The sequence below is a fragment of the Aplosporella prunicola genome (assembly GCF_010093885.1).
Source record: "Aplosporella prunicola CBS 121167 unplaced genomic scaffold K452scaffold_9, whole genome shotgun sequence".
NCBI lineage: Eukaryota > Fungi > Ascomycota > Dothideomycetes > Botryosphaeriales > Aplosporellaceae > Aplosporella > Aplosporella prunicola.
In genome coordinates this window covers 153,334-179,121 of record NW_022983537.1, presented here as the reverse complement: position 1 = coordinate 179,121, position 25,788 = coordinate 153,334, and the positions used below count along the sequence as shown (strand labels likewise).

Here is a 25,788-nt window from a genome sequence, read left to right as displayed (position 1 = left end):
TGTGTTGAGTTGGCTATAGCTATCTCGCGTCCAGAAAACGTCTTACTTCTTCTCATCCGTCATTTCTTTCTCATTCTTTTCCATCATCTCTCGCTCACGCTGCCGCCCCTCCTCAATCCATTCCCGCGCTTTCCGTATCTGCTCAAGCTCGCTCTTCGACCGTTCACCCTCCTGGTGTTCAAACCACTCCACTTGGCGTTCCAAGCGCCGATAAAACTTCTCCTGCTCAATGCTGTGAAAGCCCGATTGTCGCTGCTTAATGTGATACTCCCCATTCACAATATCAACCAGATCCGCCCACCGCTCACGCAACCACGACGGCCTGGAATCCGGAAACACAAGCCCGTAGCATTGTTTCTGGGGATCCGGAAACTCAAGCCTATAGCACTGCTTCTGGGGATCCTTGGGTAACGGCAGCTCCCGGCTCACGAGCTCGTGCCACCCCCACGACTTGCGAATGTTGCCGTCTCCGTTCTCGGGATCTCGCCAGTGATGCCGGGCCGGGTAGAGCGAGGGCTCAAAGTGCAGGCGCAGCGCGAACTCCCCATATCGGAAAGTCTGCTTTGCCGGCCAGAGCCAGCTGAGTGCGGTCGGTGGGCCGATTTCAATGGGCGCGGGGAAGTGGCCTTGTTCAATCCAGAAAGATATAACGCGCGGCTCGAAAGCTTCGTCTGTTAAGGATTTGGCGTTGCCGCGTGACCACGGTTTGTTAAAGTACCACTCCCAACAAGGGGGATAGCGGCGTGAGAGCGTTATCTCCAGCTCGAAGCGGGTGATGATTTGTGGTTCCGTCCGCGGGTCGCTGTGCCGGTCGATTTTTTGCATGATGTCGGTGCTGCCCGCTGCCTTCCAAGCGAATTCGAGAGAGAGGTAACACTGAAATTCGCCAAGGATTTGGAACTGTGCCCGTCAGCCGTCAGGTAAAACATAGTCGATGCATGAGTGTACCATGCCTGTGCCATCTGGCTCAAACTTTACAATGTCGCGGTAGATCCATCCGCTCCATCCCCATTCATCGCCGCAGAGGATGGAGAGGAGCGTTTCGTCTTGAAAGGCCTCGCTCTTGGGGAGTGGGAGTGTTTCGGTTTTGTTTTGCTGGTTCTCGTCCTTTGAGACGGTTTCGACAAGGGAAACTTCGTTCTTTTCCATGTTGACCGATGTTTGTTCCTGGACCGATAAAAGCCGGAGACCTCTGTGTTTATGTCGATGGAGCACAGCCTCGGTGCTGTGGGATGAGGCACTGTTGTCGCTTCCCGCCCCCACTTGTGGAACGTGCGTAAACAGGCAGAAACGTTTTGAGGTTGCGATGGAGAATGGCAATGTCGCAGAAAGCGACCAGTGTGGTCGAAGGTTCCGTTGCAGGAGTTTTGGACAGCTGGTCTCAAGGACATAAGCAAGGCAACCAAACTAGTATGTCTCAAGCTCCGAAACCTTCCACCGTGGCCTGAAGTGATGGTGTGTGTCCTTAAGCTCTAAGAGATGTACTGGAAGCCTCTAATACCAGCGATAGACGAAAGACCAGAAAACTCAATTGTAGTCGCATCTTAGGAAGAGAGTGTTGAATGACGTGTTTTGTCCAACCTTGGTCCAACCGAGCCAAAAAGGCCACGTTCACCGAGTGGAACCACCCTAATTTCTCTTGGGACTCTGGTAGGGCAGTGGCATCCATCTCTACAGAGAGTAGCAGAAGAAGATGCTTTGTGAGCCGAAGATGGACGTGGTAGGAGAAGACGATGCTGCGCCGGCGGAGGCGGAAGTGAGCCGGGTCGCGCACGAGCGAAGCAGGAACGTAGTCTTCACTGACGGCTGCGACGAAGCGGATTCAGGCCCATCGCTATCAAGATCTTCGTTGACTTCGAGGGGAAACGCTGTGGAAGAGAGAAGAGAGCGTGTGCAATGGACTTGAGTGCGGGTTTGTCGGTCGCAAGTCAGCCTCACCTGCAGCAGCTCCCTGCTCCGTCAGTCCATAAACCCCAACCGCGCAGCCCTACGTCCGAAGCGGCGCAATCGCGCTGAACTGACGTCTGAGCAGAGCATTGCTGCCTTCCTTCATTTCTCTCGACTGACAAACTCGAAGACGCAAACAAGGATGAATCATTGGGACCCTCGCTATATTCGACCAGTACCTAGACGAGGACTTCGTTCGCTCTCGCGCGCGTCTTGGAACTCATGATGACATGGACCCTTCCATCACCACCGCGGTGCGACATTCTTCACTCCTCATCATAACCATGACGCCCGACATGTCGACACGAATGGAATGTTAAGCTACACCTCTCCCTCCTCCTTGCACAGCTCCGCACGGCAATCATCGAGAACCAGCTAGGCGAAGTGAGCTACCCGCTGAGCGCGCCGCAACTAGAGGAGCCGTTTGGCGAAGGCGTGGCGACGGGGAAGTCGGGTTAACGGCAAAGTGCAAGAAGATAGCTCCAGCCTCGGACTGCGGGACTAGACGCCGCTGCATTGGGCGACAGAGAGTCTGTCGCTGGGGTTGGTGCGGGTTTTGCTTGGGAGTGGTGGGGCTGTCGTGGATGCGAGAGATTGGTCCAGAGCTACTGCTGCGGGTGGGTTGGTGTGTTTGCCGTGCTCGATGTTCATGAAGAATGGGCAGTGGTTGGTGTCGGTTGACGATAAAGAACCTGTGTTGAAGGTGTTGTTGGCTGCGGATGCGAATTTGGATGATCGGGGGTGGGGACGTGGAGGGAGCAGTAAAGATGTATTCTAACTCGTGAACTTACAACGGTCTAAAAGGAGACGGTAGGCTTGATTTCAGTATCTTCAATATTAATTTCAGAGAAACTTAACATACTCTCGCTTCTACGGCGTACAACTCAGCGTACAGACAGTAATAACAAGATAGTTCTGCTTTGTAGAGCGCGTTTCGTTTCTCTAGACTTTGGGATTGGTTCGTCAAACTATGGATCCGGGTTTCCACTGTGACGCTATAGAACCAGTACCAACATCCGTCTTACCCTGCAGACCTTGATACGCGCCATAGTTAAATCTCTTACAACCTATATATTCAACGTCTAGCCCCTTTATTTGGGATTTTTCTTCCTTCTAAAGTTTCGCTACTAGTCTCATCATGCCCGACAATCCCACTTGCCAAGAGGACCTTGCGGAGAATTCAGCGGGGATATCTAGAAACTGCCCTAAAACAATGGAATTGCCACCGATGACGAAGGTGAAAGAAGAAATGGATGCCGCTTTAATCCCGCTATATAAAAGCACAACTCCACCACAAGAAGAAGTAGAACGGATCCGCAGACTTCTCGTATACCTACTTGCCTGCGACTACCAGATCGGAGTACCCGTCGAACTATCCACCACGGACCACACACACTTCGTAAAGCTGAACAAATACGTAGCCCGGCTCCAACGTACGGTCGAGTATGGCCCTGCTACGACAGAAGAAAGGGAAGTCCTTGCGCCCTTCTTTTGGCGCTTCATATACAGTCCTTGTCAAGCACTCGGCCTCTCCTCCAACATTCTCGTCGGAAAACTACGCGAGTTCCGCGTCTTTGCCTCCTGCATGGGCAACTACATGGGTTCAAGGCACGGCGTATTGCACCATCACGGGTTCGAAGCGTTGGCACGAAAGCTTTGGACAGACAGATACTTTGTGCTTGAAGCAGCGGTGCCTGACTCGGCTATGCGCGCACGATTCGATGCTCGCATCGCCAAGTACCAGGCCATGTACTTTGAATCTATCTCTGGGTACGAGTCATACACGAAGGAGATGGACATGAAGGGGATTGATACGAAGGAGACGGATAATCCGAGCATTACATCCAGACGCTTTTTGTCTTTGATGGAGGGCATGCGCTTCCAGTTGAACGAACGGGGCCGCGCTTACCAGGCTGCATGGGAGAAGGGTGTTTGTCCAACTTTACCGAATCGTTTCTCTCCTGAGGTGGCCTTTTCAGATGCGCGGAACTGGTTGAAAAAGTATTTCTTACGTGTTTATGAATCAGGCTTTGGAAAGAAACTGCATATTAGGAGATTCGATCCAGGTTCCCCTAGTGGAGATATGAGGTTTGCAACATGCTATCCTGATCTCTGGGAAGAGTGGAAGGGGCACACTCTATCGGCTTTCTAAGCGTATTAGGGCTGTCTTTTCTAAGCATATTAGGGCTATCTTTTGCAATGAAGGAAGGCGCATCTTACCAGAATGGATTATACTCGATTCCCAATCCTCGCCTTCTCCTCTTCTCTTCTTTTTCTCTTTGCCATCAGTGCCAGTACCGTTCCGTCGCCGCCAGCATCAGCACCAGCGCCAGCACCATCGCCAGCAGCAGCAGCAGCGAGAGCGACAGCAACAGCAGCACTGTCTGCTCCATTTCGTTTGGTACGTCTGGCTGGAACAGTCCTCTCTCTGCACGGGGTCGAATCAAGCCGTGGTTATGGTGCATTTGCTAACGCATGGATAGCAGAACAACCACCTTTCCTCGAACCAAGCCGACTGGTATGCCGAGTCGTGCTATCATCCTCACCGCATGGAGATGAAGCAACTCAAAGTCATGCAGAAGTTGCTAATGCATGGTTAGCAGACACGCTACACCTCTCTCGCGCGTAGCGGCAGCGGCACCACCAGGGCCCCCCGCGTCTCCTCCCCCACCACCACCACCTACCACCACAGCCATCGTATGTTCGTTTATGGCTGCCACGGTGGTATAGGGTTGTTGGAGCGAGTCGTGGGTATGCAGATACTGCTAACACATCTGTGTGTAGATGGCTTCATGCGGTAACGACTCTGCCGCCGCGACCCCGTCCGAGACCATCTGGAATGGTCCATTTTTTGTTTCATTGTTTGTTGGGCCACTCGTCGCGCTCGTGCTCTTTGGGCTCTGTATAGAGCCAGCGCTGCGTAACGCGCTCGACGAGACGGGGCTTGTCGGCTTTGCCGACCACGTTCGCCATACCGCTGGCTTGGTTTTCATTCTGATGCTGAACATCATCCGCATCGCCGTCGCCCTCCTCTCGTTCCTTCTGGCGGGTCCTCGCACCCTACTGTACCTGCCGGTGCCAAGCCCCCGCGCCGCTTTCGACAAGTTTCTTGTAGATAGTAACGTCTTGGCGGTCGCTGTCCGCGACTGGGCGGAGGCGCTGTCGTGGAAGCCGGTTTGGCGTGTGGTGAAGAAGGTTGGGCGTGCCTTCGGGCGAGGTGTGCGGTTCGTGGGCGGCCCGATCGGCACGGCGTGGGTGGCTGCCGCGGACGGCATCGTCGAGGCCTTGGAGCGGGGCTACGACGGCTTCGCCGACTGGAGGGGTCTACCGGTGTGGCCGGAGGCTTTTGAGATGGACGACTTCGAGCAGCAGTAGGGGGGCTGGCTGGGGAATCGGAGACGATGAATGCGACTGTAGTATATTTTAGTACCACCGGCGAAAGCATGCCAATAACGACTCGACTTAAACTCTCTATTGAAACTCCAGTTCGTCTTTCTGCAACTTTTGCTCCACACTTAAACAACTCGTTGGCAAGTTCGGAAGTTCAGAACTTTTGAGCCGTTTCACTTGCCGTAATGCCTCATTGCATAGTCTGTGTTTATGAGCAGACGCAAAACTGCGCACGTGGTTTTTGGCTTTTTTCTCTGCGGCTCGGGTTTTCGTGGCATACAATAAGCAAGAAAGATCACTAACCGATTTGGCCAAAGTCTCAAGTCGCCTCAAATAGCATTAGTTTTTCTTTAAAAATGTTGTCTGCTTTACAAGACATCAGTCAGTCTCCGCAGTAACAAGTGATCAATCCCCGCAGTAGAAGGAATTTTGATTTCCACTGCGTCGCGGAAACCAATCCAGAACTGGGATGGAGATTGGTTTCAGTGGATACCCGGCATATTTGACTAAATAAGCGCAGGGTATACATATAAGTATTTTCTTCTTCCTCAAACCCTTAACAACCGTCTTACTTTTTCCGCCGGGCCGCTACCCGGAGCTAACGGCTAATCCTGCCCAAGAATCTCGTTCGATATAAAGTGGGACCGAGACTGTTTTCACTTCACCGAATGTTCTTGGCAGCTTCGCAAGCCCCTGTTAAAAGCGCATTTTAAGACAGTTTTAGCGAGCTCTCGCATGAAGATTGCGGGGTTGCGGGTCGGCAGATGAGGAGAGTCAAGAGATCTGCTAACGCGATGCCCGAATGGCATTTAAGATCCGTGATCTGCCGGGCGGAAATTGCAGGTCGCCCGACGGGCCTGTTTTATGTTCGCTGGCGCGGGGAAATGCCTGTTTCGTCGGCTCTTGGCTCGGTGATGGTGAAGAAGGCAGCGGTTCTCTCGCTTTTTATACAGGGTTGCTTCTTATGTATTTAAGCCCGATGAAGCGCAGTCCGATCAACAGTGGCACTTCTCACTTTCGCAGTTTCTTCAATTCTTCCATCCAAGCAACATGACACGCTGGTCGAGCACGACGACCGCCGCGCTCGCGGCCCTTACTTTTTCCTCTTTGCCCACCGCGTTGGCGGCGACGAAGTCTCCAGGATGCGGAAAGGAAGCGACAATGACGTCGCCGAACGCCTACAACCTTACCATTAACGAGAAAACGCGCTACTACTACCTCAATGTGCCCGAAAACTACGACAACTCCCACGCCTACAAGCTCATCTTCACCTTCCATGCCCTGGGCGGAACTGCCTTCCAAGTGCGCGGCGGCATCGGCGAGTACCTACCCTGGTACGGCCTGCCAGAGCAAGATACCAATAACAGCGCCATCTACATCGCTCCAGACGGCCTCAACACGAACGGGATGACGGGCTGGCCGAACGAAGGGGGCGAGGACCTCGCGCTGGTAGACAAGATCATCAAGACCGTCGAGGCAGACCTGTGCATCGACCAAGAGCACCGCTACAGCACGGGCTTCAGCTACGGCGGCGCCATGTCAGGCGCCATCGCTTGCGATCGCGCCGACGACTTCAAGGCCGTCGCGGTGCTGAGCGGTGCCGAGTTGAGTGGGTGCGAGAACGGCACAACGCCGATTCCGTACTATGGCCAGCATGGCGTGAATGACACGGTGCTTCCGCCTGAGCTTGGCAGGGAACTGCGCGATAAGTTTGTTAAGAACAATGGCTGCGATGCTGCGGAGCCTGAGGAGCCCGATATTGGCAGCGGGATTCACATCAGGACTGAGTACAAGAACTGCGATTACCCTGTCACTTGGGTTGCTTTTGATGGTCCGCACTCCGCGAAGTATACGGATGTTGGTGTTGAGAAGAGTTTTTCGCCGGAGGAGACGTGGAGGTTCTTTGAAAAGTTCCCTCAGGAGGCTTAAGCAGTGGCATCATAGCGAGCTAATGATGAATAAATCTGGCTTTGCATGTTGACATTTAGCAGAATCAAAACGTACGCTTGACAATGCAAGGGGAATGGGTCTTTCCTGAAGAAGCGTGTCAAGTGAACCTGAAGTGCTTGTGACGGTACCCCAAACCAGACCTAGTCAAATTAAACTTTCTCTAATTTTATGGCCCCGGATAATTTGCCTATCGCTTTCTAGATACTTTGCCCACCCCTCGACTGAAAACTTTCCCGCGAAACATTTCATCCAAATAATAAAGCATTATAGCGTAAATTAAACTATATTGCTTTTTAGAATGAAGTTCGGCTCAAGCGATAAGAACGGGTTAGTCTATGGGGATTAGGTTTTGGATTTACTGATAACCTACCCGGAGCTGCGGGGAGCCACGTTACACAGCATAAGCAGGATTTGTTCCCCATGTCAGCTTCCCCGCCTCAGCTGAGCTGACATTCAAACTGACCTTCTCTTTTCTTCATACCTCTTGGATAACATCAATACTCGATCCATGATTAAGCGATGAATGTATGACAGCATCAGCAATGGCAGAAATTATCGGATTGGTCGCAACTTGTGTCGGTCTGATCGAGAGTATCCACAAGCTGAGTATTGTCGCACGCAAATACGTTCATTCTCATCGCTCAGCGGCAAAAGAGCTTGGAGCTTTGATCGGGAAGCTCAATTCATACAGCGGTCTGCTTGAGGGAGTCCAACTGCAAGCGCAGTTCGATCAAGGAAACAAGGAACGGCTTTCTGTCCTTGACTACACGGATGGGCCACTTGATGCATGCAGGAAAGCTTTGGACGGGTTAGAAGCCCGATTTGAGAGGCTATCCAAGTGGGGGAAAATTGGGAAGATCGTTGATGACGACACTACGGCATATCTGAAAGCATTTGATGATGCTCTTCCAATTCTTCAATTTGCTCTTGAGTCCGATCAAAGGTTCGTATTCTTTGCTTTATCCGTAAAGAGCTGAGGAAAGAGTTGAAATAACTAACGCCAAAATCAACAGCATGATCCTTTTAAAGGTCCAAGACTATGCTAAGAGGATTGGACACGACATGACAGAAGTAAAAGATATGGTCGCTGAACAGAAAGCGCGACAATTTGAAATCGATCAAGAGAAAGAAAGGCAGCGGCTCGCAACGTGGCTTACGACTTTCAACCCTTCTTCGAGGTATCGAGTAAACCTCCAAAATGCGTCACCCAACTCGGGAAGTTGGTTCCTGGAGACGAAGTTTCGACCCTGGGTGAAAGAAATTTCAAGACATTGCCCAAGGATCTTGTGGTTGCGAGGAATGTCTGGAATGGGGAAAACAACCTTGCTAACTCTCGCGATAAACTACCTCAGTAGCAGCGTTCAGCTCAAGTCTGTTCCCGCTGTTGCATATTTCTACTGTTCATCCGAGGAAGACGAATCTCAAGATGTTGAGATTATGATGAAATCATATATCAAGCAACTTTGCCAAGATTTTCCTGAAGCCTGGGCTATTGTAGCCGATCTGGAGGCGGAAACAGACCCGGAACGGAAACGACCTTCCGTTGGACAGCTGGAAAAATCTTTCCAAAGAATTTGTCAGTTTGTCTCCAACGTGGTGCTGTTTTTGGATGCGCCGAATGAGGCAAACGATCCATATCGACTCATAAAGACGATTGCCACTCTCACTTCACAGAACAAGAACGTAAAGATCATGATTACTAGTACAGAGTCCTTGAGTCCGCTCAGAATACTAGACCGCGCTTGGTTCGTACTTGTTAACATGTCAACGAGCGACGTAAATGTTGATATCGGCAATTACGTGTACTGGAAAACCAGAGAGCAATCTCGGCTTCGGAGACTTCCAAGTCGTGTACAGAAAATCATCCAAGAGAAGCTGGCAGCCAAAGCTGATGGGTCGTAAGTACATCTACGTGCTCTTTGTTTCACTGAGGCTTACAATTTATTAGGTTTCGGTGGGTCGAGTGTCAAATGGATGCACTTGTAAACAATACTAGGTCCCAGGCTGCAATCGAAAAGGCCCTAGAATCGATGTCATCAGGCCTTGAAATCGTCTATACAAAAACACTGGAAGGAATCTCACCATCAGACTGCTCACTTGTCCGAAACGCCTTACTATGGTTGGCATTTTCTTCCCGTCCCATGACCGGAGAAGAATTGGGAGAAGCCATGATCTTTAATGGATCCACCGAGTCAGTAAATCCTGCACAAAAGCTTTTCCGGGAAGAGACCAAAGACATTTTACGAAACTGCCGGATTCTCATCAAGTACAATGATGAGTATAAAAGCTCAACACTGGCTCACGACTCTGTAAGAGAATATTTATTTTCCGAATCATGCCTCAAAAGAGCAAGTTCTTATTCTCTGAATGTGGAAGTCGATGCCTGTCTTCTATGCTGTTTGATGGTTGATTACCTCAACATGCCAGTATTCAGATCTGGTTATTGTCCGAGCCGTGTTGCATTGAGGGAAAGATCTGAGGAGTGGCCGCTGCTCGGATACATATCAACAGCGCTTCCGAAGCTGCTTGAATCAGTTTCGTGGGAAATCCCGACTATAGCTACAGACAAGATGAAAAGAAAGCTCAAAGCCTTGTTTGGTAGCGCAATTCAGCCTCGAGGAGGTAACTTTGGCGCATTCATCCAAGCTTCTTCTCCTTGGACAGATCTAGGTGGACAGATATTCTCGCCTCTCTATTTCGCTGCTAGCACCGGACTTGCAAAGGCCATAAAGTTTTTACTGACGATGGGATTGGCTGATACTTTGGAGCAACCGGGAGGCCACAGGCAATCGACTCCTTTACATGTGGCCTGCACGTTTGGGCACACAGAAGTTGTACGAGTGCTTCTTGAGGCAAAGGCAAACCCCAACGAAAAGAATAAGTACGAAGAGAGAGGAATTGAATGGGCATACTTGCATGGCTATCACAAGATCGTACAGATGTTGTTGGACCACGGAGCCGAAGCGGTATCGGAAGACGGTCTAAATAGGATTAGGGAGAAGGTGAAAGCCGCTCAAAGCATGGCAAGGACGCGAATTGTCTTGAAAAGATGGGAATTGGCGGCAGGTATATCGTAGAACATCCACACGCACAGTATACATCAGCAAATCTCAATGCACCAGCAGCAGAGACCTTTTCCGGTGCCGATCCCACTGGTTATAACTTGAGGTTGAATTCTAAGTACCAAAACCGAAACTCCTTTCCCCGGACGTACATGGATTCAATTATGTGAAGAGAAAACAGTACTTCGAGAAAAAATATCCGCTTCTATTCTCGGAATCTTGAGCCCAGGAGCCTCCGGGTCAATACAGTAATCGAAGGCTTCGTTTCCACGCTCTTAGCCTCCTGTGCAACATTTATACGTTCTACGTTCTAATGCTTCCTCCTATATCGAATCAGATCTTGCTTTGGATTTAATTGTCTCTGTCTTCGTTGGGTCCTCGGCTGAATCAGCTGCATTAACTTGATTACCAATCAGGCCTCCCAGTCACCCGCCCGCTCCCGCCCGGGCCCTTTGGGCGGGCGGGCTGAAGACGGGCGCCTAGGCGGGCGGGCGGGCGGTAGGCGGGCGGGTAGGCGGTAGGCGGGCGGGTAGGTCGACTTAAGATTTAATGTTGATTGGTTAATAGGCGATCCACCTTCCGTATTAGATAAGGCGGCTGCTAAGCCCGATCTTAGCGAGGAATACCAAAACTTAAAGGAAAAAAATAAAACGCAAATAAGTGCAAATACTTTTTATATTTACTAGGAATTGAGCCTAGACTCTTCGGATCTTAGAAATCTTAGAATACCTAAAAAAAAATACGCACAGACCACTTTTATCCGCCCGCCTGCAGGCAACGGGCGGGCGGGCGACCGGGAGGCCTGTTACCAATCACGAAATGATCTTGGTTATCTACAAGGAAGCTAATGACATCTTGACTCAGCTTAATTTCCCGATGATTTTGCCCGTGAGCCGTATAGGCAAGAATACTGTTTTAAAAGACGGAAGCGAACTTTGGTGTAACTAGGTAGTTTCATTCCGACTCTGAAGGTAAAGTAGTACTGTAGCCTATAGTACTAAAGTACGTTTTACCTTTATCTTTCAAGAATACGCAGCATTTTGCTACTACGATGAAAATCTATCTATAAACGTATAATTAGTCTTTATCGTTTAGCAAGGTAATCGCAACATTTACGTACTTAGTGCTTTCCTGGAATTGCACTCGAAATACAGATCTAGGGATAGTCATTTTCTTTAGAATAATGTCAATCTCAAGCCAATCGGAACGGGTACTGATGTCTTACTGCTTTTCTTTCCCTTTGATATCCCATAGTCTCCTTTCCATGCCCACCAAGGCGTGTTAAGAGCTGACAATTAACCACCTCCGCTTAATACTCGTTGGGAAAAGATTGGGAAATGAGAAAATCTAGTTCGACCTAAGTTTTATACCTTGTCTTTGCTTTCGGCCGACGCATTGTTTCTTAGGAAACCCGACAATACATTTCTGCGGCCTTCAATGTCTAATTGGTCCGACACAAAAACAATGATTTATTACATTGTCTTAATCATCAACATGGTGCGGAGAAGAGCTTTCCAATTGGGGTAACGAACGTTTTAGCTCGACATTTATAACCTCTGGTCTACCGGCTACGAAAGATTTGTTATCGGAGTCTTCGTCATTTTCGGTCTTTTGCTATCGCGTTATTTCGTGTGAACCACTACTAAAACGGTCTAATTGTCGAACGCGCGGAGACTCGCGCGTAGTACCTCTATTTGGCGACCCGCCTAGCCGAATATATCTTATCCTTGATAGACGGTACGCTTTTCGCCCGGAGCACCGTCCGGTGCCGACTGGACCGTTTACCACCCTGGTCTGATACCGAAAAACTGTTAGACGGTGATGACGGTAATAAACTAGGATACTGAAATGCCATTTCCTCAGGGCTTATCGGTCGTAACGTTACGATGGTTTTGGTTTTGCCATGCCCAGGTTCGATTCCAGTGTCAGAATCAGTAGAAGATTTCTGGTTATGATCTGGCGTTTTACTTGATTGGGCTGACTCCAAGGGCCCAGCTTTTGCCGTCCAAGGATCAGGTACACTTCCTAAGAATTGTTGGGAACTTCCAGATTTTAGAGTTTGTAAATGAGTTCCAGTTTCCGATGTCCGCTGAATGTTAGTATCTCCTAGTTGTTTGGAGTTACTCTTATCACTTGAAGTCTGTGAATTTTTCTTGGGTCTTGAGGTTTGCGATAATTCGTCATCTGTTGAGATTGGGGAAACATCCTCATATACTGCCATCATCGGAATTTGTCCCGCTGCCGAAGTCTGTGATAACTCGTCATCTGTTGAGATTGGGGAAACATCCTTATATACTTCCATCGTCGGAACCTGTCCAGTTCTGTGTGTGTCCATGAGGCTTTCATCTGATGATGATGAGAAGTCCTCTAATTTCGGGATATGCTCAGCTGTTGAGGTTTCCGGATCAGATTCCTCTGCAGGAATATTGGAAACATCGTCAACTGTCGAGGCCTTCATAACAGTTTCGGCTGTAGAAGCCTTTATTACGGTTTCTGACATTGACAGTTGTGCATCAGCGTGCTGTTCACCGCTCATTGACGTATCTAGGTCGTTGCAAAGGCTATCGTGCGAATCCGATTCTTCATCTCCCAAACAGCAGATACCACAGAACGAGGTGACGAGCTCAGTGGTATCGAATGGTGCAAGTGTGATGAATGCGGAAAACACTTGAGCTGCTGTAGGTCGAGAGTGACGATCGGCTTTCAACATGTCTTTGATGATGCGGACCGGCTTATTGTCGTGTTGGTTCCGATATGTCAGTATCTCTATAAGTTGAGCAGTAGCGGGTTGATTGAAGCAAAAGTGCGTATGTTCTGTGCCGTGTTCGGAAAAAAATTCCTTCAAGAATGCTAATGTGAAGCCCTTTAGGACAGCGGTCATTTCAAGGAATACGCAACCTAACGACCAAACATCTGCCGAGGTGTTCCTTGGGTCATAGTTGGATACTTCAGGGGCCGCATAACGAGGCGTATTTGCAGTGATGCCCGATGTTGTACTTCCCGATTCACCAGAGTAATCCTTGGATAATCCGAAATCAGTGAACAATACGTTGCCGCACTCAACAAGGATGTTTTGTGGCTTAATGTCCCTGTGGCGTACCGAATTATCGTGAAGATACTGTAGCGCTGAAGCGAGGCATCCAAAAAAGGTTCTGAGAGTAGTGATGTTGGATGTTTTAGCAGCTTTCGAAACATCAGTCGACGAGGTTTTGTCAAGAAATTCGGAAAGATTCATGTCGGCCACCGGAGCCATAATTAGCCCCAAGAAAGTGGCATCCGTATAGCTGCCGACAAACTCGACCATATGATGGTGCTTGAGCTCTTTGATTATGTTCATCTCGCTGATAAACATCTTATGAGATTCACGAGTCTTGTTCCCGTAGATAGCGCGGCGGCGGATCCTCTTTAGAGCATACTGCTTCATACTAATGGAGCTCTGAATGCGATCAACCTGCCCGTACGCGCCACCACCAAGTTTTCCAAGTATTCGGAAAGGCAGAACATCGCCCTTACGGTAGTGGCCATGGCTTCCGTTGGGGCCTTTCTCTAGTTCGACGGATTGCGTCAGAACCGCTGACTGGGCTTTGGCTATCGCGCTACGGACCGAAGGCTGTAGATTCGGTGGAAGTGCTTGAGGAGTAACGGGAAACCAGTGGTCGGTGAAGCCGACATCGAGAAGGTTGTTAAGTAAATCAAGCCGATTTATAATGCGGAGAACGATGTACGTGCGTGGAAAGTGGCTCCATCTTTCTTGTTGGGCCCGGAGAAGAATTGTTATGTCTTGAATCTGGACATCTTCGAACTTTTGAGGTATTGGCGAAAAGTAGCTTGCCAACCGTTTACCCGCGCTAACAGTCGGATCCTGTGAACTTTCTTCGCTCATGACGAAATCACAGTCGTGTTTCCATTGCGAGAGGTGAGGGTGGGACAAGCAAGAAGCATCATCGGGCTGAGAACAGAGGACGAGCTCAGCTGAGATTTAGCCTCGGGCTGAGCCCGCGTGACCAATTCTAAACTTAGCAACCATAAGCGCGCAAATCAGAATGGAGTACTGTCGTAGAACTGTCGAATAGGGGCCTGCAACAGCTCCGGAGATGTGGTAGGACCAAATACGATTTTTTCGGAATGGTGACGGTATGTCCTTGATGCAACAAAGCTAAGAGTAAGTACGGAGTAAACAATGTTAATCTGGTAAGGAATAAGGCTGGTGTTTCACCTATCGCCTTTTACTCGCCACCAGTACCAAACTCAACTCCGCGGATTAGGTAGACATTAGTATGAGGCTTTGGGCCAAGTTAAATAGCGATTGTAATTCTCGCAAATCTGATACAAGAAACATCATGCTAGGCCTGCAGCCTCGGTCGGAGGCCAAGATGAGCACCGACGGCCTCAAAGCAGTTTGTACTCTTCCCACGGTGCGGTACCTGAAGCTTCTATAGGCCTGAGCATTTCTAGGACTGTGTGCGAAATAATCTGCAAAGTCGAGAGGCTAGAGGCCCAACGTTGGTGGAGTGTGGTGGTGAAGCTTGCGCTTCCCCGCACAGTAGCGAGTGGCTGTGGTGGCGCAGCAGGGTTCACGTAACAGCACCGCCAAGATCTTCGCGATCGAAGCGCGCTCTCGACCTCAAGGTCACCAGCGCAATGTACGCTTCAGGCTACGGAGGCATCACTATGTGATGGGACAAAAGGCTGTCAGGAGAGCGTTACTGAAGGTGTGGACGGCGTGGCAGCCGTGGGCATCCCGCGATGAGAATCAAGAGGGGCCTTGTCGCCTGGACAGGATCATGACATGATTTGCATACGCCATGGATAGGCGTGGATGACATTGTCTCCAGCGCTGTTCGTGGTGTTGACAACCGCTGCTTGCTGCTACTGCTAATGGACCTGCAGCTGTGGCTATGACGTCATGGCCTGTTGCTCCGAGCTCGACGAGCTGCTGTTCAGTCCGAGCAATGGTCATTGACTCTGCTGGGGATTTCTCAGCCAAGCTCTTCGGCTTTTGCCAGGTAGCGAATATGTTTTTGTCCCTTTCTTACACACGGCAGGCGAGCTCCGGCAGGCTGGCTCGAACAACCTCCGCGTGGCGGTTGCTTCCGCAGTGTGGCTGTAAATCAGAGGCTGAACACGTTGGTCACCCAGAATTCAGGTGCACATATGACGCAGGACAGGAAGGCATGTTAGAAAGTTATGTCAGGTTCTCGTGAAATGTATGCTTAAACTTGGTTCGCCATTTCCACTGGCAGTCAGTGTGTTTGTGGAGGACTGAGGTCTAAGCTAAGCCGAAAAAGGTGTAAGTGAACCTGGGAAGACGTCCTCCGACCTAGGTTTGCTAGGGTGGGCTTGGGCGAGGGTGTACAATTGAAGGTGAGTTAGAGGAAACAGCTCTTTGTCGCAAGACTGGTCCCAACACTTGCGCCAGCAGCAGCTTCCACTCTCCAAGAAGACAACTACCATATTCTTTTGGCTCTAGCGGCAACGGCATACAACAATCCCCTCTCCATGACGGTCCAGGCTTGCAAACCGGCGCGCAAACTCTCGCCAGCTATAATCTGCCTTTAACAGATAGCTCCGCATACTCGCCAAGGTTGTCCGCCAACCAATCTCGGAACTCCCCATCAGCCCATGCCGCAATTGCCGCCAGCCGCACCAACAGCTCGTCCTGGCTCTTCGGGTCAGTCGAGTCGAAAACGCCCAGTCGGGACATGCGGTATTCCTTCGCGGCGTTGAAGTGATGGATCCACAGCTCGTGGACGCTGCTATCTGTCGTCAGCGAGAAGACGGCAAGCTGAGGAGGCTGTGGATGAATCCATTTCGAAGCCGCCGCCACCCACGCATCCCGCTGCTCCTTGAGAGTACGGTCGGCGAGGTAGTGCTCTCGCTTTTCGCGATTACGTTTGGAGACAGTAGTAGTATCGTGCGAAGATCGCCTAGCCTTAGCACCCATCTTCTTGAGTCCCTGCAAGATGTTCAGCGCACAGGCGCCCGACAGTGCGGCTTGGTTCTGCGCCTGCAAAAGGCCGCCCGTGGCGCCGCTTGTGGCTTCGATGATCAGGAACGGGTAACGGCAATCCAAAGGATCGGGGCTGGGTGTGCTAGCGTGTCCGGCCCCGCAGATATTCAAGTTGCTAAGGAAATAGTTGCTGAGGAAGGGCGGCCCGGTCGTGAAGGCCGCGGTGGTGAAACCGACGTAGGAGTCCGGGCGAGGCGTCTTTAATCCGGACTTGGGTGCCGAGAAACCTTTACGTTCCCTAGGCAGGAGCACTGGTACCCAGGCCATTGCACTGCTATTGATAGAGTGAACTAGGTCATCCGACTGTGCGCTCATCACGCCGGTAATGGCGTTCTGAAGCGACGATGTCCACTCCTCTTTGCCCAGTGACCTGCTATCAATATCCGTGCTCGTGCGCCTCCATTCGTCAGCCGTCGCTCTGAATCGTTCCCAGTCCGCGACGTTCTTGCGTGCCCACTCCAGTATGCCATCCGTCCATTCCTTGAGGCGTGGCGGCAGCTCGGAGCCAACGACAATGTTGAAGGCGGCTAGGGTATCGTTGCGGTACGAGATGGCGCTGACGGTCTCTGGCGAGGGCGCGCGCTCCAGATTCTTGCCGCCGCCGTCTTCCTCGGTAGTGACGTCGCCGCGCGAGTCGTTGACTGGCGCGGAGGTGTGGGATGGCAGATCATCGTTGTTGTCGCTGTCGGGCTTGTGCCGCTTGGGCGGGTTGGCGCGGGGGCAGCTGTCGTCGCTTTCACATGCGCTTGAGAGGTCATGCGGGCGCTTCATGGCGCCGTAGCGTGGGCGATTTGTTGTCGTGGACATTGTCCTTGACGAGGTGTAACGCAGGTGCTGTCGCAGTAGAGCGTGTTGTTGTTTAAGTGAGATAGCGGCGCGAGTCATGTGGAGCTGGAGCTCCGCCTGCTGCTTTGTCAGTCAGCATCTGCCGAAGCGATGCCGGAGCAACTATTCCATTTTGGGCGAGTGCGGCAACATCGCTCGTCCGTCTGCGACCGGATCCTCTCCGCTTCGACGCTCCAGTGGCTCCCTTTCCTCTTTCCCGTTCTTTCAGGATAGCTCTCATCTCATCTCCGCTTCCAGGCCTGCAAGGGGATGTACTGCGTGGCGTTCAAATGCTCGGTTTCTACGCCCTCTCGTTTTTTCTCAAGGCATGCATTGTCTTCCCTCACAGTCCGCTTCAAACGGCCAGGGAGCTTCAATAGCGCGTAGGAGTAAGACACGGCATCTACTCAAAGCAGCAGATACGTATATCATTCACAAAAGTCCAACCAATGCCACACGCAGCTACCTACTCGCCCTCCTCCACCCGTCCTTCCTTCGAATTCAGATATCGATTTCTGCACCGCATCAGCGGTATCCCTTACTCTACTCCAAGGCCAGCAACTCACCTCTCAATCGCCCACGTCATGCCATAATACCCCGCCAGCAGGGGCGGGGCCACATAAAGCACTTGCCCGCAAACCCGACGCCAGGTATTGAATATAGCGGCATTCAACGCACCGGCCAATGCGCGTTGCCGGTTTTGCGCAAGCACGTAACTGATGATGCCTTTCTGTGGACGGCAGCCGGGGGCGCCCCATTCGCCTTTCGGCCACCTGTTTGGAAACTGTTAGAAACCGCGCGACAAAGGTCTGCACTGGCTTACCATCCGGGAGGTCGCGGGCCGTGGTGCATGTTGCTGAAGGTTTGTAGGTTGGTGGGGCGGGTTAGGTGCGCTGCTTATGTGCTTTGGTGGTGCGGCGCGGGCGGCACAGTTGGGCTGGGGTCAGGATGGTTTCCGGGGTTCCGGTCGCTTACTTATCCTCTGCAGATACGACGTTGGTGGTTGGTCAGCATACATCTCGCCATTCTATGTGTTGCGGCCTATGAAGTATGTGAGATATCAGTCGGTTTTACTTGGATTTCTACAACACTGATGGAGACGAGTGTTCTTATGACCTCGGTTTTACTGATCAGTTGAAATACAGTATAAGCTTACTACAGCTATTATCCAAGAAATTTGTGGTCTTTCATGTACAGACATTTACTTTGGTCAACAGGAAAGAATATTATACCATTGCCGGTTCAGCATTGAACCACATTAGTAATTAACCTAAAGAACAGCTCTGCGGACGCATACTAAAACATTCTCCTGCAAGATTTTTCACTCTATGATCCCTCAAAGCGCCACAAGTAAGAGCGCTTTGTCACCTCAGAGTGACCGCAGGAAACGGAAACACTGCGTCTTGTGGACCGAATAATCCGTAGCTGCAAGGCAACAACGACAAAGCTTTGCCAAGAAGCCAAATAAAGCGAAAGCGGAAGGCGCAATATCCAAGCTGTCGGATAATGAGTGTTTGTGGCGGAGGTGTCAGATGTAATCAAGGCTTTGAAGAAAGTGATGTGGCATGCAGCTGCAGGTCTTGATTGCGCTGCAGATCGTTGCCTCTCTCTACACTGCTGCAAATGCATTGCCAGCAGCCACGTCATTATGCCTCATTGGCAGCCAGTCATGCGGCGACGACCGCATAGGACATCGCCGCTTCTTGCACAAACAATGGTACAAAACTGCTGTAATTTCCTTAACACTCGAGCGCTGTGAAGATCTTCGTGGAGAAGTCTAAAGCGCAACTAAAGGGGCATTATGGGACTCCCTTTTAGAAAATTAGCATCGGGAAGTTCACTTGTTGCGCTAATAGGCTATGGATCGAGGTGTTTTGTTACGGCTATTGCGAAACAGTGTTGGATAGTAGGAAGCCGATCTTGTTCCCGTATCTTGAAAAGGAAGAGAAGGTAGGGACAAGTAACTAGAGACGCACCTTAACGCTACGCCTAAGAATCTTTGCTTTTGTAGCTCGTGCAAGCTCTAATGCTCTTATAGTGATACCCTTGTGCTTCACCTCGGGCTTCCTACTGCCTTTCTTTGACTCCTATATACACCAATTAGAAGCATTTATGTGTTACAAAATCCTTTAACTTACAGGACACCTAGTAAGCCTACCTTAAGGGATATTATACCTGGAAGGATCGTTTGGTGACTCCCCTAAATTGTAGAAGAAGTTGCGGACTTCGGCTCCGCCATTATACTTAATACAACAAACGAAGTATGGACCTTGCTGACTCCCATCTCTATTTTTTATCATGACTTGCTCGTGATCGAATTATCTCGGGACCTGTCATGCGTTAGGTAATTAACTATATAAAGGCATTGGATACTGCCGCTTACTTCAAAGCTACAGAGTCGAGCCTCAACGTTTTTTGCTACGATTTCTCCGTCCTCTTCACATAGGTTGTATGAAAATGAGCGACCTTCCTTCGAGCGGCTTGCAACCTGAAACCATGAAGCATCACCCATATCGGAGTCATTTAGATAAACGACTTTTTCTTTGATGTGGAACCTTGGGTAAATTCCTAGAGGGTCTCTTTTAAAGACAGAGCCGAACTGACGGACAGGATTATAATAGCGTATCAAACGAGGTTCAAAGGATGGGGGGTCCATCTATTACAGAGTAACAGGACGTTGAATAGAAGAATAGAAAATAAATTATAACGGCGTGTAAGGTAATGGCTAAAGGGCTGTTAACAAGACTGTGGAAGACAAAGTCTTCCAAATGTCTACGGGGCTTGAGGACTACAAGAGCAATGGCGACAGCCTCATATACTGCAGCTAATTAAATTTTACTACATGGCGTGCCCCAAATATAGATACAAAAAGTGGGTCCGGATAAATATTGGTTGAACACGTAGCTGATCTCAATACCTATAGAAGTGATGCATATATGCGGTGGTTTGCCAAAGCCTGGTCGTGCATCATGCATGGTAAGCCACCTACAACATCCGGTGAGCCTAAAAGGTTTAGTTTGTTTTAGTAAGCGAATTGAGGTAAATGCCAACACCATACGTGCGGCTGAGCCGAACCAAAACCAACATTCCTGAAACTCGGTAGAAAAAGGTTTCAGGCTACGTCAACACGCAACATGGACGGTTCGTACCATTAAAACATTCTTTAATGTAAACTTACTTATCCATAAACATAGTGGAAGCATTTCCGGATTTTATAAAGCTCAATTCGATAGATCGCCACCGGAGACCTTCTATGCCGCAGAATAGAATCGCAAATGAAGAACCCACAAAGTCCGCGAGGCCACCAGGTGTAACGGACATGCAAAATTTGGAGAAGAGGTATCCTCACATTACACAAAAGATGGCGGACCTATCAAGTCTACAGTTGTTCAGAAGATTCAAGCGGACGAGAATGCGTCTGATTCTTGCAAAGCAAGATCAGGTAGCTCGATTAGAAAGTGAACTTGATAAAATCGATGAAGAGGAACCAAATGAAATTAATTTAGGTTGTCTTCGGGAGGACCGCAGAGAAGAGCGGTGGAAGAAGCTGCGAGAGCTGGAGCGTGCGCTCTCAGAATACGGTGGGTGAACTTTATCATGCATTTAATAATCAACTCCGGACTGTTACCTTGCAAAGTTCTTCCTCTAACACTATCAAAAGACAATCTTGTCGAAAAAGCCCACTGGGCTCTAAGTATGCCAGATGTTAACGAAAAGCAAAATCAAAGTCTCAGACACTTCGTCGGAGACTCCGGTTTGATTTCCTGGAAAGAGTCAGAATACACGAGACAATCAACAAGAGAGTTGATGTATATTGGAGTAGTACGAGACCGTGGGATGGAAAAAATTACTACTGTAGCTAAATCGATTGTTGAAGCCATGTACGGACTGTATGATAAGGTAAGCCCATTTGATTCCCCTGCAGCAGCAGTAATGAACAGTAATTATACAGAATATGGGAGAGTAAGAGGAATTTTACGTCCCGAAGCGTGTAATCCGTCGTGTTGCTCGCAGTTTAACGGCTTTATTAACGATTTTGATTTTGCTGGTTCCAGTCATTATACTGAACATTGTTCGCGCAACTGTTTGGAAGTTTGTAGTCATATTCTTGGCTGCCACTCTCTTCGTTTCCACTGTAGCCATCGCGACTACAGCATCAATGAGCGAAGTCTTCGTAGGTGGTGCTACTTACGCTGCTGTCTTGGTTGTGTTCGTTTCACAGAATGGAGTATGACTGGATGGTTAAGTAGCAACTAGGGCCGTTCAAAAATGAATTTCCACTGCGTAACACTCAGGAATTGCATGCGAAATACTTATGGTCAAAGATTTAAGCAGATTTAGCTCAATCCTACACCCTCCAGGGCACATAAACCCCTAAAACATTTCAGCCGGATCGCCACCTATTCCAGTGCCATCGTCCACCCCCTACGCTAACCCCAACGCCACCTCAATGCCCTCCCTCTCCCTCTCCACAAACTCCTCCCACGTCCCCAACCTCACTCCATACGCTCTCACCTCCTCCAAATCCACCACAACCCGAAACCGATTCCTAAACAGTTCACTCTCCACGACCGTGGACCTCTCTCCCGCCCCCAACTCCTCCTCACTAATCTGGACAACGCTAACCCTCCTCCTCCCCCCCACCGCCCTAGTCAACCCCTCCGCCATCTCCCCCATCGTCATCCTCCGACTCGCAAGCGGAACAACCCTATCCCGCCAAACCTCCCCTCCCACATCCCCGTACTCCACGAGCGCCCTCGCCGCAAACGCGCCCACATCCGCCGGATCCAGACACCCGACACGATGCCCGGGCTCCAGCGCCGTCCGCAGCACCCCCTCCTCTTTCAACCCCGGATACATCGCGCCCGCCACCCCGCCCACGAAATTCGTCCACAGCATCGCAGGCCGCAGCACCGTCGCTCCGGCACTAAACCCCGCGCCCAGCACCGCTTCCTCGACCGCGCGCTTCGCCCGCATGTACCACGCCATGCCGGGCCAGCGCTCGAGCTCATCATACGCCTCCTCAGCGCCAATCAGCGACGCAGAACTGTACACTACGCGCTGCACCGTGCGCGCGTTTTTCGCGGCGGCGAGCACGGCGCGCGCGTGCGCCAGCTCCGTGTCTGGACTGTGCGGGTTTGGCACCGTCAGCAGGAAGAGCGCGGTGCAAGAGCGTGCGGCGGCGGTGAGGGAGTCGCCGTCCTCGAAGGTGCCGGCGAAGAGCTTGATGGAAGGGCTGAGGGCGGCGAGGGCCTGCGCGCGGGCCGAGGAGGGGTTGCGCACCAGTGCGTGGATCGTGAGGGGTGTGGTAAGCTGTGTGGAGAGGGCGAGGAGGGCCCGGATGGTGGCGCTGCCTTGGCGGCCGGTGGCGCCGGTTACGAGGATTGTGTGCGAGGAGGGCATCGTTTTGGGGGGACGGTTTGGTGTTGCTCGTTGAGGAGGTTGGAATAGCGTTTGGGTGGGTGCACAGCTTGGAGATGTCTGCGTCTTTGTTGTGTTGCGGGGTAGTGTCTTTCGTTAGCAGCGAATCCTTCGCTGATCTCTGCTCATGTATCATGCATGTAAGACATTAGCAACTTCGAAGCGGATGATGGATGTCCATTATACCCGGTAGCCAATCGGCTTTAGACCAGTTTCTCGCATGTTGCGTTTGACGCAACATCAGTGGATGCTATATCATTCCATGTACATTAGTAGGTATCATACATTATCCACGGACGAGGGAATCCTTAAAAGCTCTCCTTAAATCGCCCTCTACCTCTGCTGTGTCCCCGAGGATTCCAAAACATACGGAACGAGCTTATAATCATCCAAAATGATACGCCCGTCTGTCTTCCCATCCGCCACTTGGCAAGTATAAGTCATGATAACGCTTGTATCCGCCACCCTCGGCCGTATGGTTCCAAACCAGTACACATACGCGCCTCTGGTAGCAGTCAACTCCGTGTCAACCGATATTTCAGTGTCCGTGCCAGCCGAGAACGAGCACTCCAGGTTGCTGTCCATGTTGTAGTAGAAGGAGAGCGCATATGTCTTCGTCGAGAGGAGATCTGGCACAGCTTGGCTAACGACGACGTTGCCGCTGCTGTAGTTGTCGCTGAGGATTGCACCGTTGCCTGAGCGCACGTTGGGTGGGCTGGCGAGAGTGGCGCTGGCTTGGCCGGTGGTCGTGATGAGCCAAGACGCCGAGCCGTCTTCGAACCCGGGGTTAACGAACATGTTGTTGTCGTCCGCGGCGGACGAGGTTGCATCGGCAGTGTCAGTGGTGGTAGTGGCGTCGGCATCATTCGTTGTGGTCGCTTCCGTGGACGCAGTGGCAGAAGCTGAATCCGTCGCAGAAGGGTCAATGGAGGTTTCGGTGGCAGTAGCAGATGCGTCAGGGGATGCAGTCTCCGTGGTGGAAGCATCAGCCGTAGAAAAATCAGTAGCAGTGGCTGCATCCGTAGTCAAAGCTTGGGTGGTAGTAGGGACATCAGTCAAAGTACCATCGGTAGTGGTGGCAGCTTCGGTAGTACCCGCAATCGTTGCATCAGTAGCAGTTGAAGCAGAAGACTCAGTCGTTGTGGCAGTTCCAGTGGAGTCAGGAGTTTCCGTGGTCGAGGAATCAGTGACAGTGGAGGCATCGGTAGTGGCAGCAGACGTTGTAGAAGCCGCAGAAGCCGAAGCATCCGTGGCCGTTGTAGAAGCATCGGCGGTAGTGGTGGCGTCCGAAGAAGTCAAAGTGCCAGTGACGGTAGACGCAGAATCCGTAGACGCCGCAGAAGATGCTGTAGAAGCAGAGCCAGTAGCAGACGCACCAGCGCTAGCAGCCGACGTTCCCGTAACAGAGGAAGTTCCGCTTCCAACAGCCGTCGAAGCAGAAGCCTCCGCGTCCGAAACCGCATCAGTCGACGCAGAAGGCTGAGCACCGAGCGTCACGGTAGTGAGCGGCAACGTGACAGTCGTGGTCGCCGACGCAGGCAACGTGACGAACGTCGTCTGGCCCGGCAGGGTGACCGTGCGGGTCAGGCCGTTCTGCGTGATAGTTTGCGTTCGAGCGGGCTGCACAATCGTCTGCACCTGCGCGCTCTGGGCAGACGACTGCTGCGTCTGGGAGCCTTGGCTGCTAGCCTGGGCAGTCAGAGTGACCGTTTGAGTCTGTGCGGGCAGCGTGACCGTCACGGTCTGCCCACTCTGTGTGACGGTCTGCGTCTGCGGGGCCTGCACGATTGTCTGGATCTGCGCACCCTGGCCGGACGATTGCTGCGCCTGGGCAGTTAAGGTGACAGTTTGCATTTGGGCAGGCAGGGTGACTGTCACAGTTTGGCCACTCTGAGTGACGGTCTGGGTCTGGGCAGGCTGCACGACTGTTTGGACCTGCGCACTCTGGACAGCCGGCTGCGGTGGCTGAGCACTTTGGGCGCTAGCCTGAGGCTGGACAACACCCCCAGCTAACTGCTGCGCCTGGGTCTTAGCAGTTACAGTCACAGTCCTAATCTCCGCAGGAAGTGTAATCGTCTTCGGCTGGGATGGGATGGTAACAGTCTCCGGCGCCAATACCTGCACAGGCACCGTGACGGTGCGCACTTCACCCGGCAAAGTGACGGTAGTCGGCTGCTGCTGGCCCGACAGCGTCAGGGTGGCAGGCTGTGCCGGGAGTGTCAAAGTCTGGGTCTGGATGGTGGGGGTGATGCGGACGGTTGTCGTTCCTGCCATATGTGTTAGCACACAAATTCCTTCCCTTTTCCTGGTTCTCCAAGTCTGGTCTTGTGTGCCAGCAGAGGCGCTGCGGTGCACTTACTGACGTCGACAACTGTGCTCATCTGAACGATCGTCTGTGTTTGTGTCTGCGCCGCTGTAACCGTGATTGGCCTGTAATAATGCAGTGATTCGTCAGTACAAATGCTTCTCGCACCCAGACCCTGGTCCCTCGTACGTGCACGACTTACTCTACGGATGGGCATTGCGCTTGGCCGGGAAGCGCCGACGCAGTGATGGCGTAGAGGCCTACTGCCCCGAGGAGAGCGGACTTCATGTTGATAATGAGTGTGGAAAAGAACGACGAGCAACCCGAAAGCAATGGCTGAAGAAAAAGATAAGACTTCAATGGAAAACCAGGATCATATATCTTCCCCACAAACCCCTCGAAGATCAAGCATTCAGGAGTAGACTATCCGGTGGCGTAGGCTAAGATCGTGGCAGCGCTAGTTTGCGGCTGAACGTCTGTGCGCATCGCTGTAGCTTGGAAGATAGTAGCATCCAGCCTCGGGCTGGACCGCGGCGATGGATCTGGCGCCGTAGCAGTTGCACCTTTGTGGAAATGATGTACGCGAATCGCAACTCGGTGGACCTCGGAATCTTTCTGCGAGGGTGCAGAAAGTTTGAGATCTGCTAAAGGATCTGGATCTGCACCGACTAGGTCCACCGTTCTCGCGGATCTATACCAAATTTCGGGGTTGGTGATTTGTACTGTCTGCGATTTCATCGAATCCTCTATCGCACTCAAGATGTTCGATGCCGTCAACTACGGATGTGGCCCTTCGGGCTGCACGCCACCATCCATCCCGCCCTCATCCAGCGGCTCCCGATCGCGAGAGGCTGGCCAAGCTTTCGCCATCTTTTCAT

At 51.3% G+C, this 25,788-nt stretch overlaps 12 protein-coding genes across 12 annotated transcripts; 5 read left to right on the top strand and 7 right to left on the bottom strand.

Moving 5' to 3' along the window:
* Positions 1–42: 42 nt before the first annotated feature.
* On the bottom strand, positions 43–1,149 carry K452DRAFT_296961 (uncharacterized protein; the record flags this gene model as incomplete). Its single annotated transcript, XM_033541968.1, has 2 exons — positions 43–900; positions 949–1,149. 2 exons carry the CDS (start codon positions 1,147–1,149, stop codon positions 43–45), a joined length of 1,059 nt encoding a protein of 352 aa, XP_033398887.1.
* Positions 1,150–3,196: 2,047 nt separating this feature from the next.
* K452DRAFT_225548 (uncharacterized protein) lies at positions 3,197–4,099 on the top strand (the record flags this gene model as incomplete). Its single annotated transcript, XM_033536760.1, has 1 exon — positions 3,197–4,099. One exon carries the CDS (start codon positions 3,197–3,199, stop codon positions 4,097–4,099), a length of 903 nt encoding a protein of 300 aa, XP_033398886.1.
* A 2,288-nt stretch (positions 4,100–6,387) lies between these two features.
* On the top strand, positions 6,388–7,266 carry K452DRAFT_225176 (carbohydrate esterase family 1 protein; the record flags this gene model as incomplete). Its single annotated transcript, XM_033536731.1, has 1 exon — positions 6,388–7,266. The coding sequence occupies one exon, from the start codon at positions 6,388–6,390 to the stop codon at positions 7,264–7,266; it is 879 nt and encodes a 292-aa protein (XP_033398885.1).
* Positions 7,267–8,403: 1,137 nt separating this feature from the next.
* Positions 8,404–8,760, top strand: K452DRAFT_213951 (uncharacterized protein; the record flags this gene model as incomplete). Its single annotated transcript, XM_033536218.1, has 1 exon — positions 8,404–8,760. A coding segment is annotated over one exon (357 nt), but the record flags the coding sequence as incomplete, so codon positions are not given.
* A 198-nt stretch (positions 8,761–8,958) lies between these two features.
* Positions 8,959–10,410, top strand: K452DRAFT_286013 (uncharacterized protein). The gene is made up of 2 exons (XM_033540215.1): positions 8,959–9,185; positions 9,236–10,410. The coding sequence occupies exons 1-2, from the start codon at positions 9,049–9,051 to the stop codon at positions 10,362–10,364; spliced, it is 1,266 nt and encodes a 421-aa protein (XP_033398883.1). The 5' UTR covers positions 8,959–9,048; the 3' UTR covers positions 10,365–10,410.
* Positions 10,411–11,811: 1,401 nt separating this feature from the next.
* On the bottom strand, positions 11,812–14,505 carry K452DRAFT_167236 (uncharacterized protein). Its single transcript, XM_033535745.1, has 2 exons — positions 11,882–14,505; positions 11,812–11,830 (listed from the first exon to the last, which is right to left on the bottom strand). Exon 1 carries the CDS (start codon positions 14,230–14,232, stop codon positions 12,040–12,042), a length of 2,193 nt encoding a protein of 730 aa, XP_033398882.1. The 5' UTR covers positions 14,233–14,505; the 3' UTR covers positions 11,812–11,830; positions 11,882–12,039.
* A 1,140-nt stretch (positions 14,506–15,645) lies between these two features.
* Positions 15,646–17,194, bottom strand: K452DRAFT_317383 (uncharacterized protein). Its single transcript, XM_033544060.1, has one exon. The coding sequence runs from the start codon at positions 17,164–17,166 to the stop codon at positions 15,892–15,894; it is 1,275 nt and encodes a 424-aa protein (XP_033398881.1). The 5' UTR covers positions 17,167–17,194; the 3' UTR covers positions 15,646–15,891.
* A 257-nt stretch (positions 17,195–17,451) lies between these two features.
* On the bottom strand, positions 17,452–18,241 carry K452DRAFT_268501 (uncharacterized protein). Its single transcript, XM_033538893.1, has 3 exons — positions 18,008–18,241; positions 17,751–17,957; positions 17,452–17,699 (listed from the first exon to the last, which is right to left on the bottom strand). The coding sequence occupies exons 1-3, from the start codon at positions 18,034–18,036 to the stop codon at positions 17,651–17,653; spliced, it is 285 nt and encodes a 94-aa protein (XP_033398880.1). The 5' UTR covers positions 18,037–18,241; the 3' UTR covers positions 17,452–17,650.
* Positions 18,242–19,345: 1,104 nt separating this feature from the next.
* On the bottom strand, positions 19,346–19,954 carry K452DRAFT_286009 (uncharacterized protein). The gene is made up of 2 exons (XM_033540214.1): positions 19,568–19,954; positions 19,346–19,514 (listed from the first exon to the last, which is right to left on the bottom strand). Exons 1-2 carry the CDS (start codon positions 19,838–19,840, stop codon positions 19,503–19,505), a joined length of 285 nt encoding a protein of 94 aa, XP_033398879.1. The 5' UTR covers positions 19,841–19,954; the 3' UTR covers positions 19,346–19,502.
* Positions 19,955–20,272: 318 nt separating this feature from the next.
* On the top strand, positions 20,273–21,207 carry K452DRAFT_167207 (uncharacterized protein). Its single transcript, XM_033535744.1, has 4 exons — positions 20,273–20,325; positions 20,379–20,765; positions 20,846–21,084; positions 21,137–21,207. Exons 1-4 carry the CDS (start codon positions 20,319–20,321, stop codon positions 21,149–21,151), a joined length of 648 nt encoding a protein of 215 aa, XP_033398878.1. The 5' UTR covers positions 20,273–20,318; the 3' UTR covers positions 21,152–21,207.
* A 402-nt stretch (positions 21,208–21,609) lies between these two features.
* Positions 21,610–22,587, bottom strand: K452DRAFT_268497 (uncharacterized protein; the record flags this gene model as incomplete). Its single annotated transcript, XM_033538892.1, has 1 exon — positions 21,610–22,587. One exon carries the CDS (start codon positions 22,585–22,587, stop codon positions 21,610–21,612), a length of 978 nt encoding a protein of 325 aa, XP_033398877.1.
* A 278-nt stretch (positions 22,588–22,865) lies between these two features.
* On the bottom strand, positions 22,866–25,549 carry K452DRAFT_317380 (uncharacterized protein). Its single transcript, XM_033544059.1, has 3 exons — positions 25,113–25,549; positions 24,965–25,035; positions 22,866–24,872 (listed from the first exon to the last, which is right to left on the bottom strand). The coding sequence occupies exons 1-3, from the start codon at positions 25,196–25,198 to the stop codon at positions 22,939–22,941; spliced, it is 2,091 nt and encodes a 696-aa protein (XP_033398876.1). The 5' UTR covers positions 25,199–25,549; the 3' UTR covers positions 22,866–22,938.
* Between the last annotated feature and the right edge of the window lie 239 nt (positions 25,550–25,788).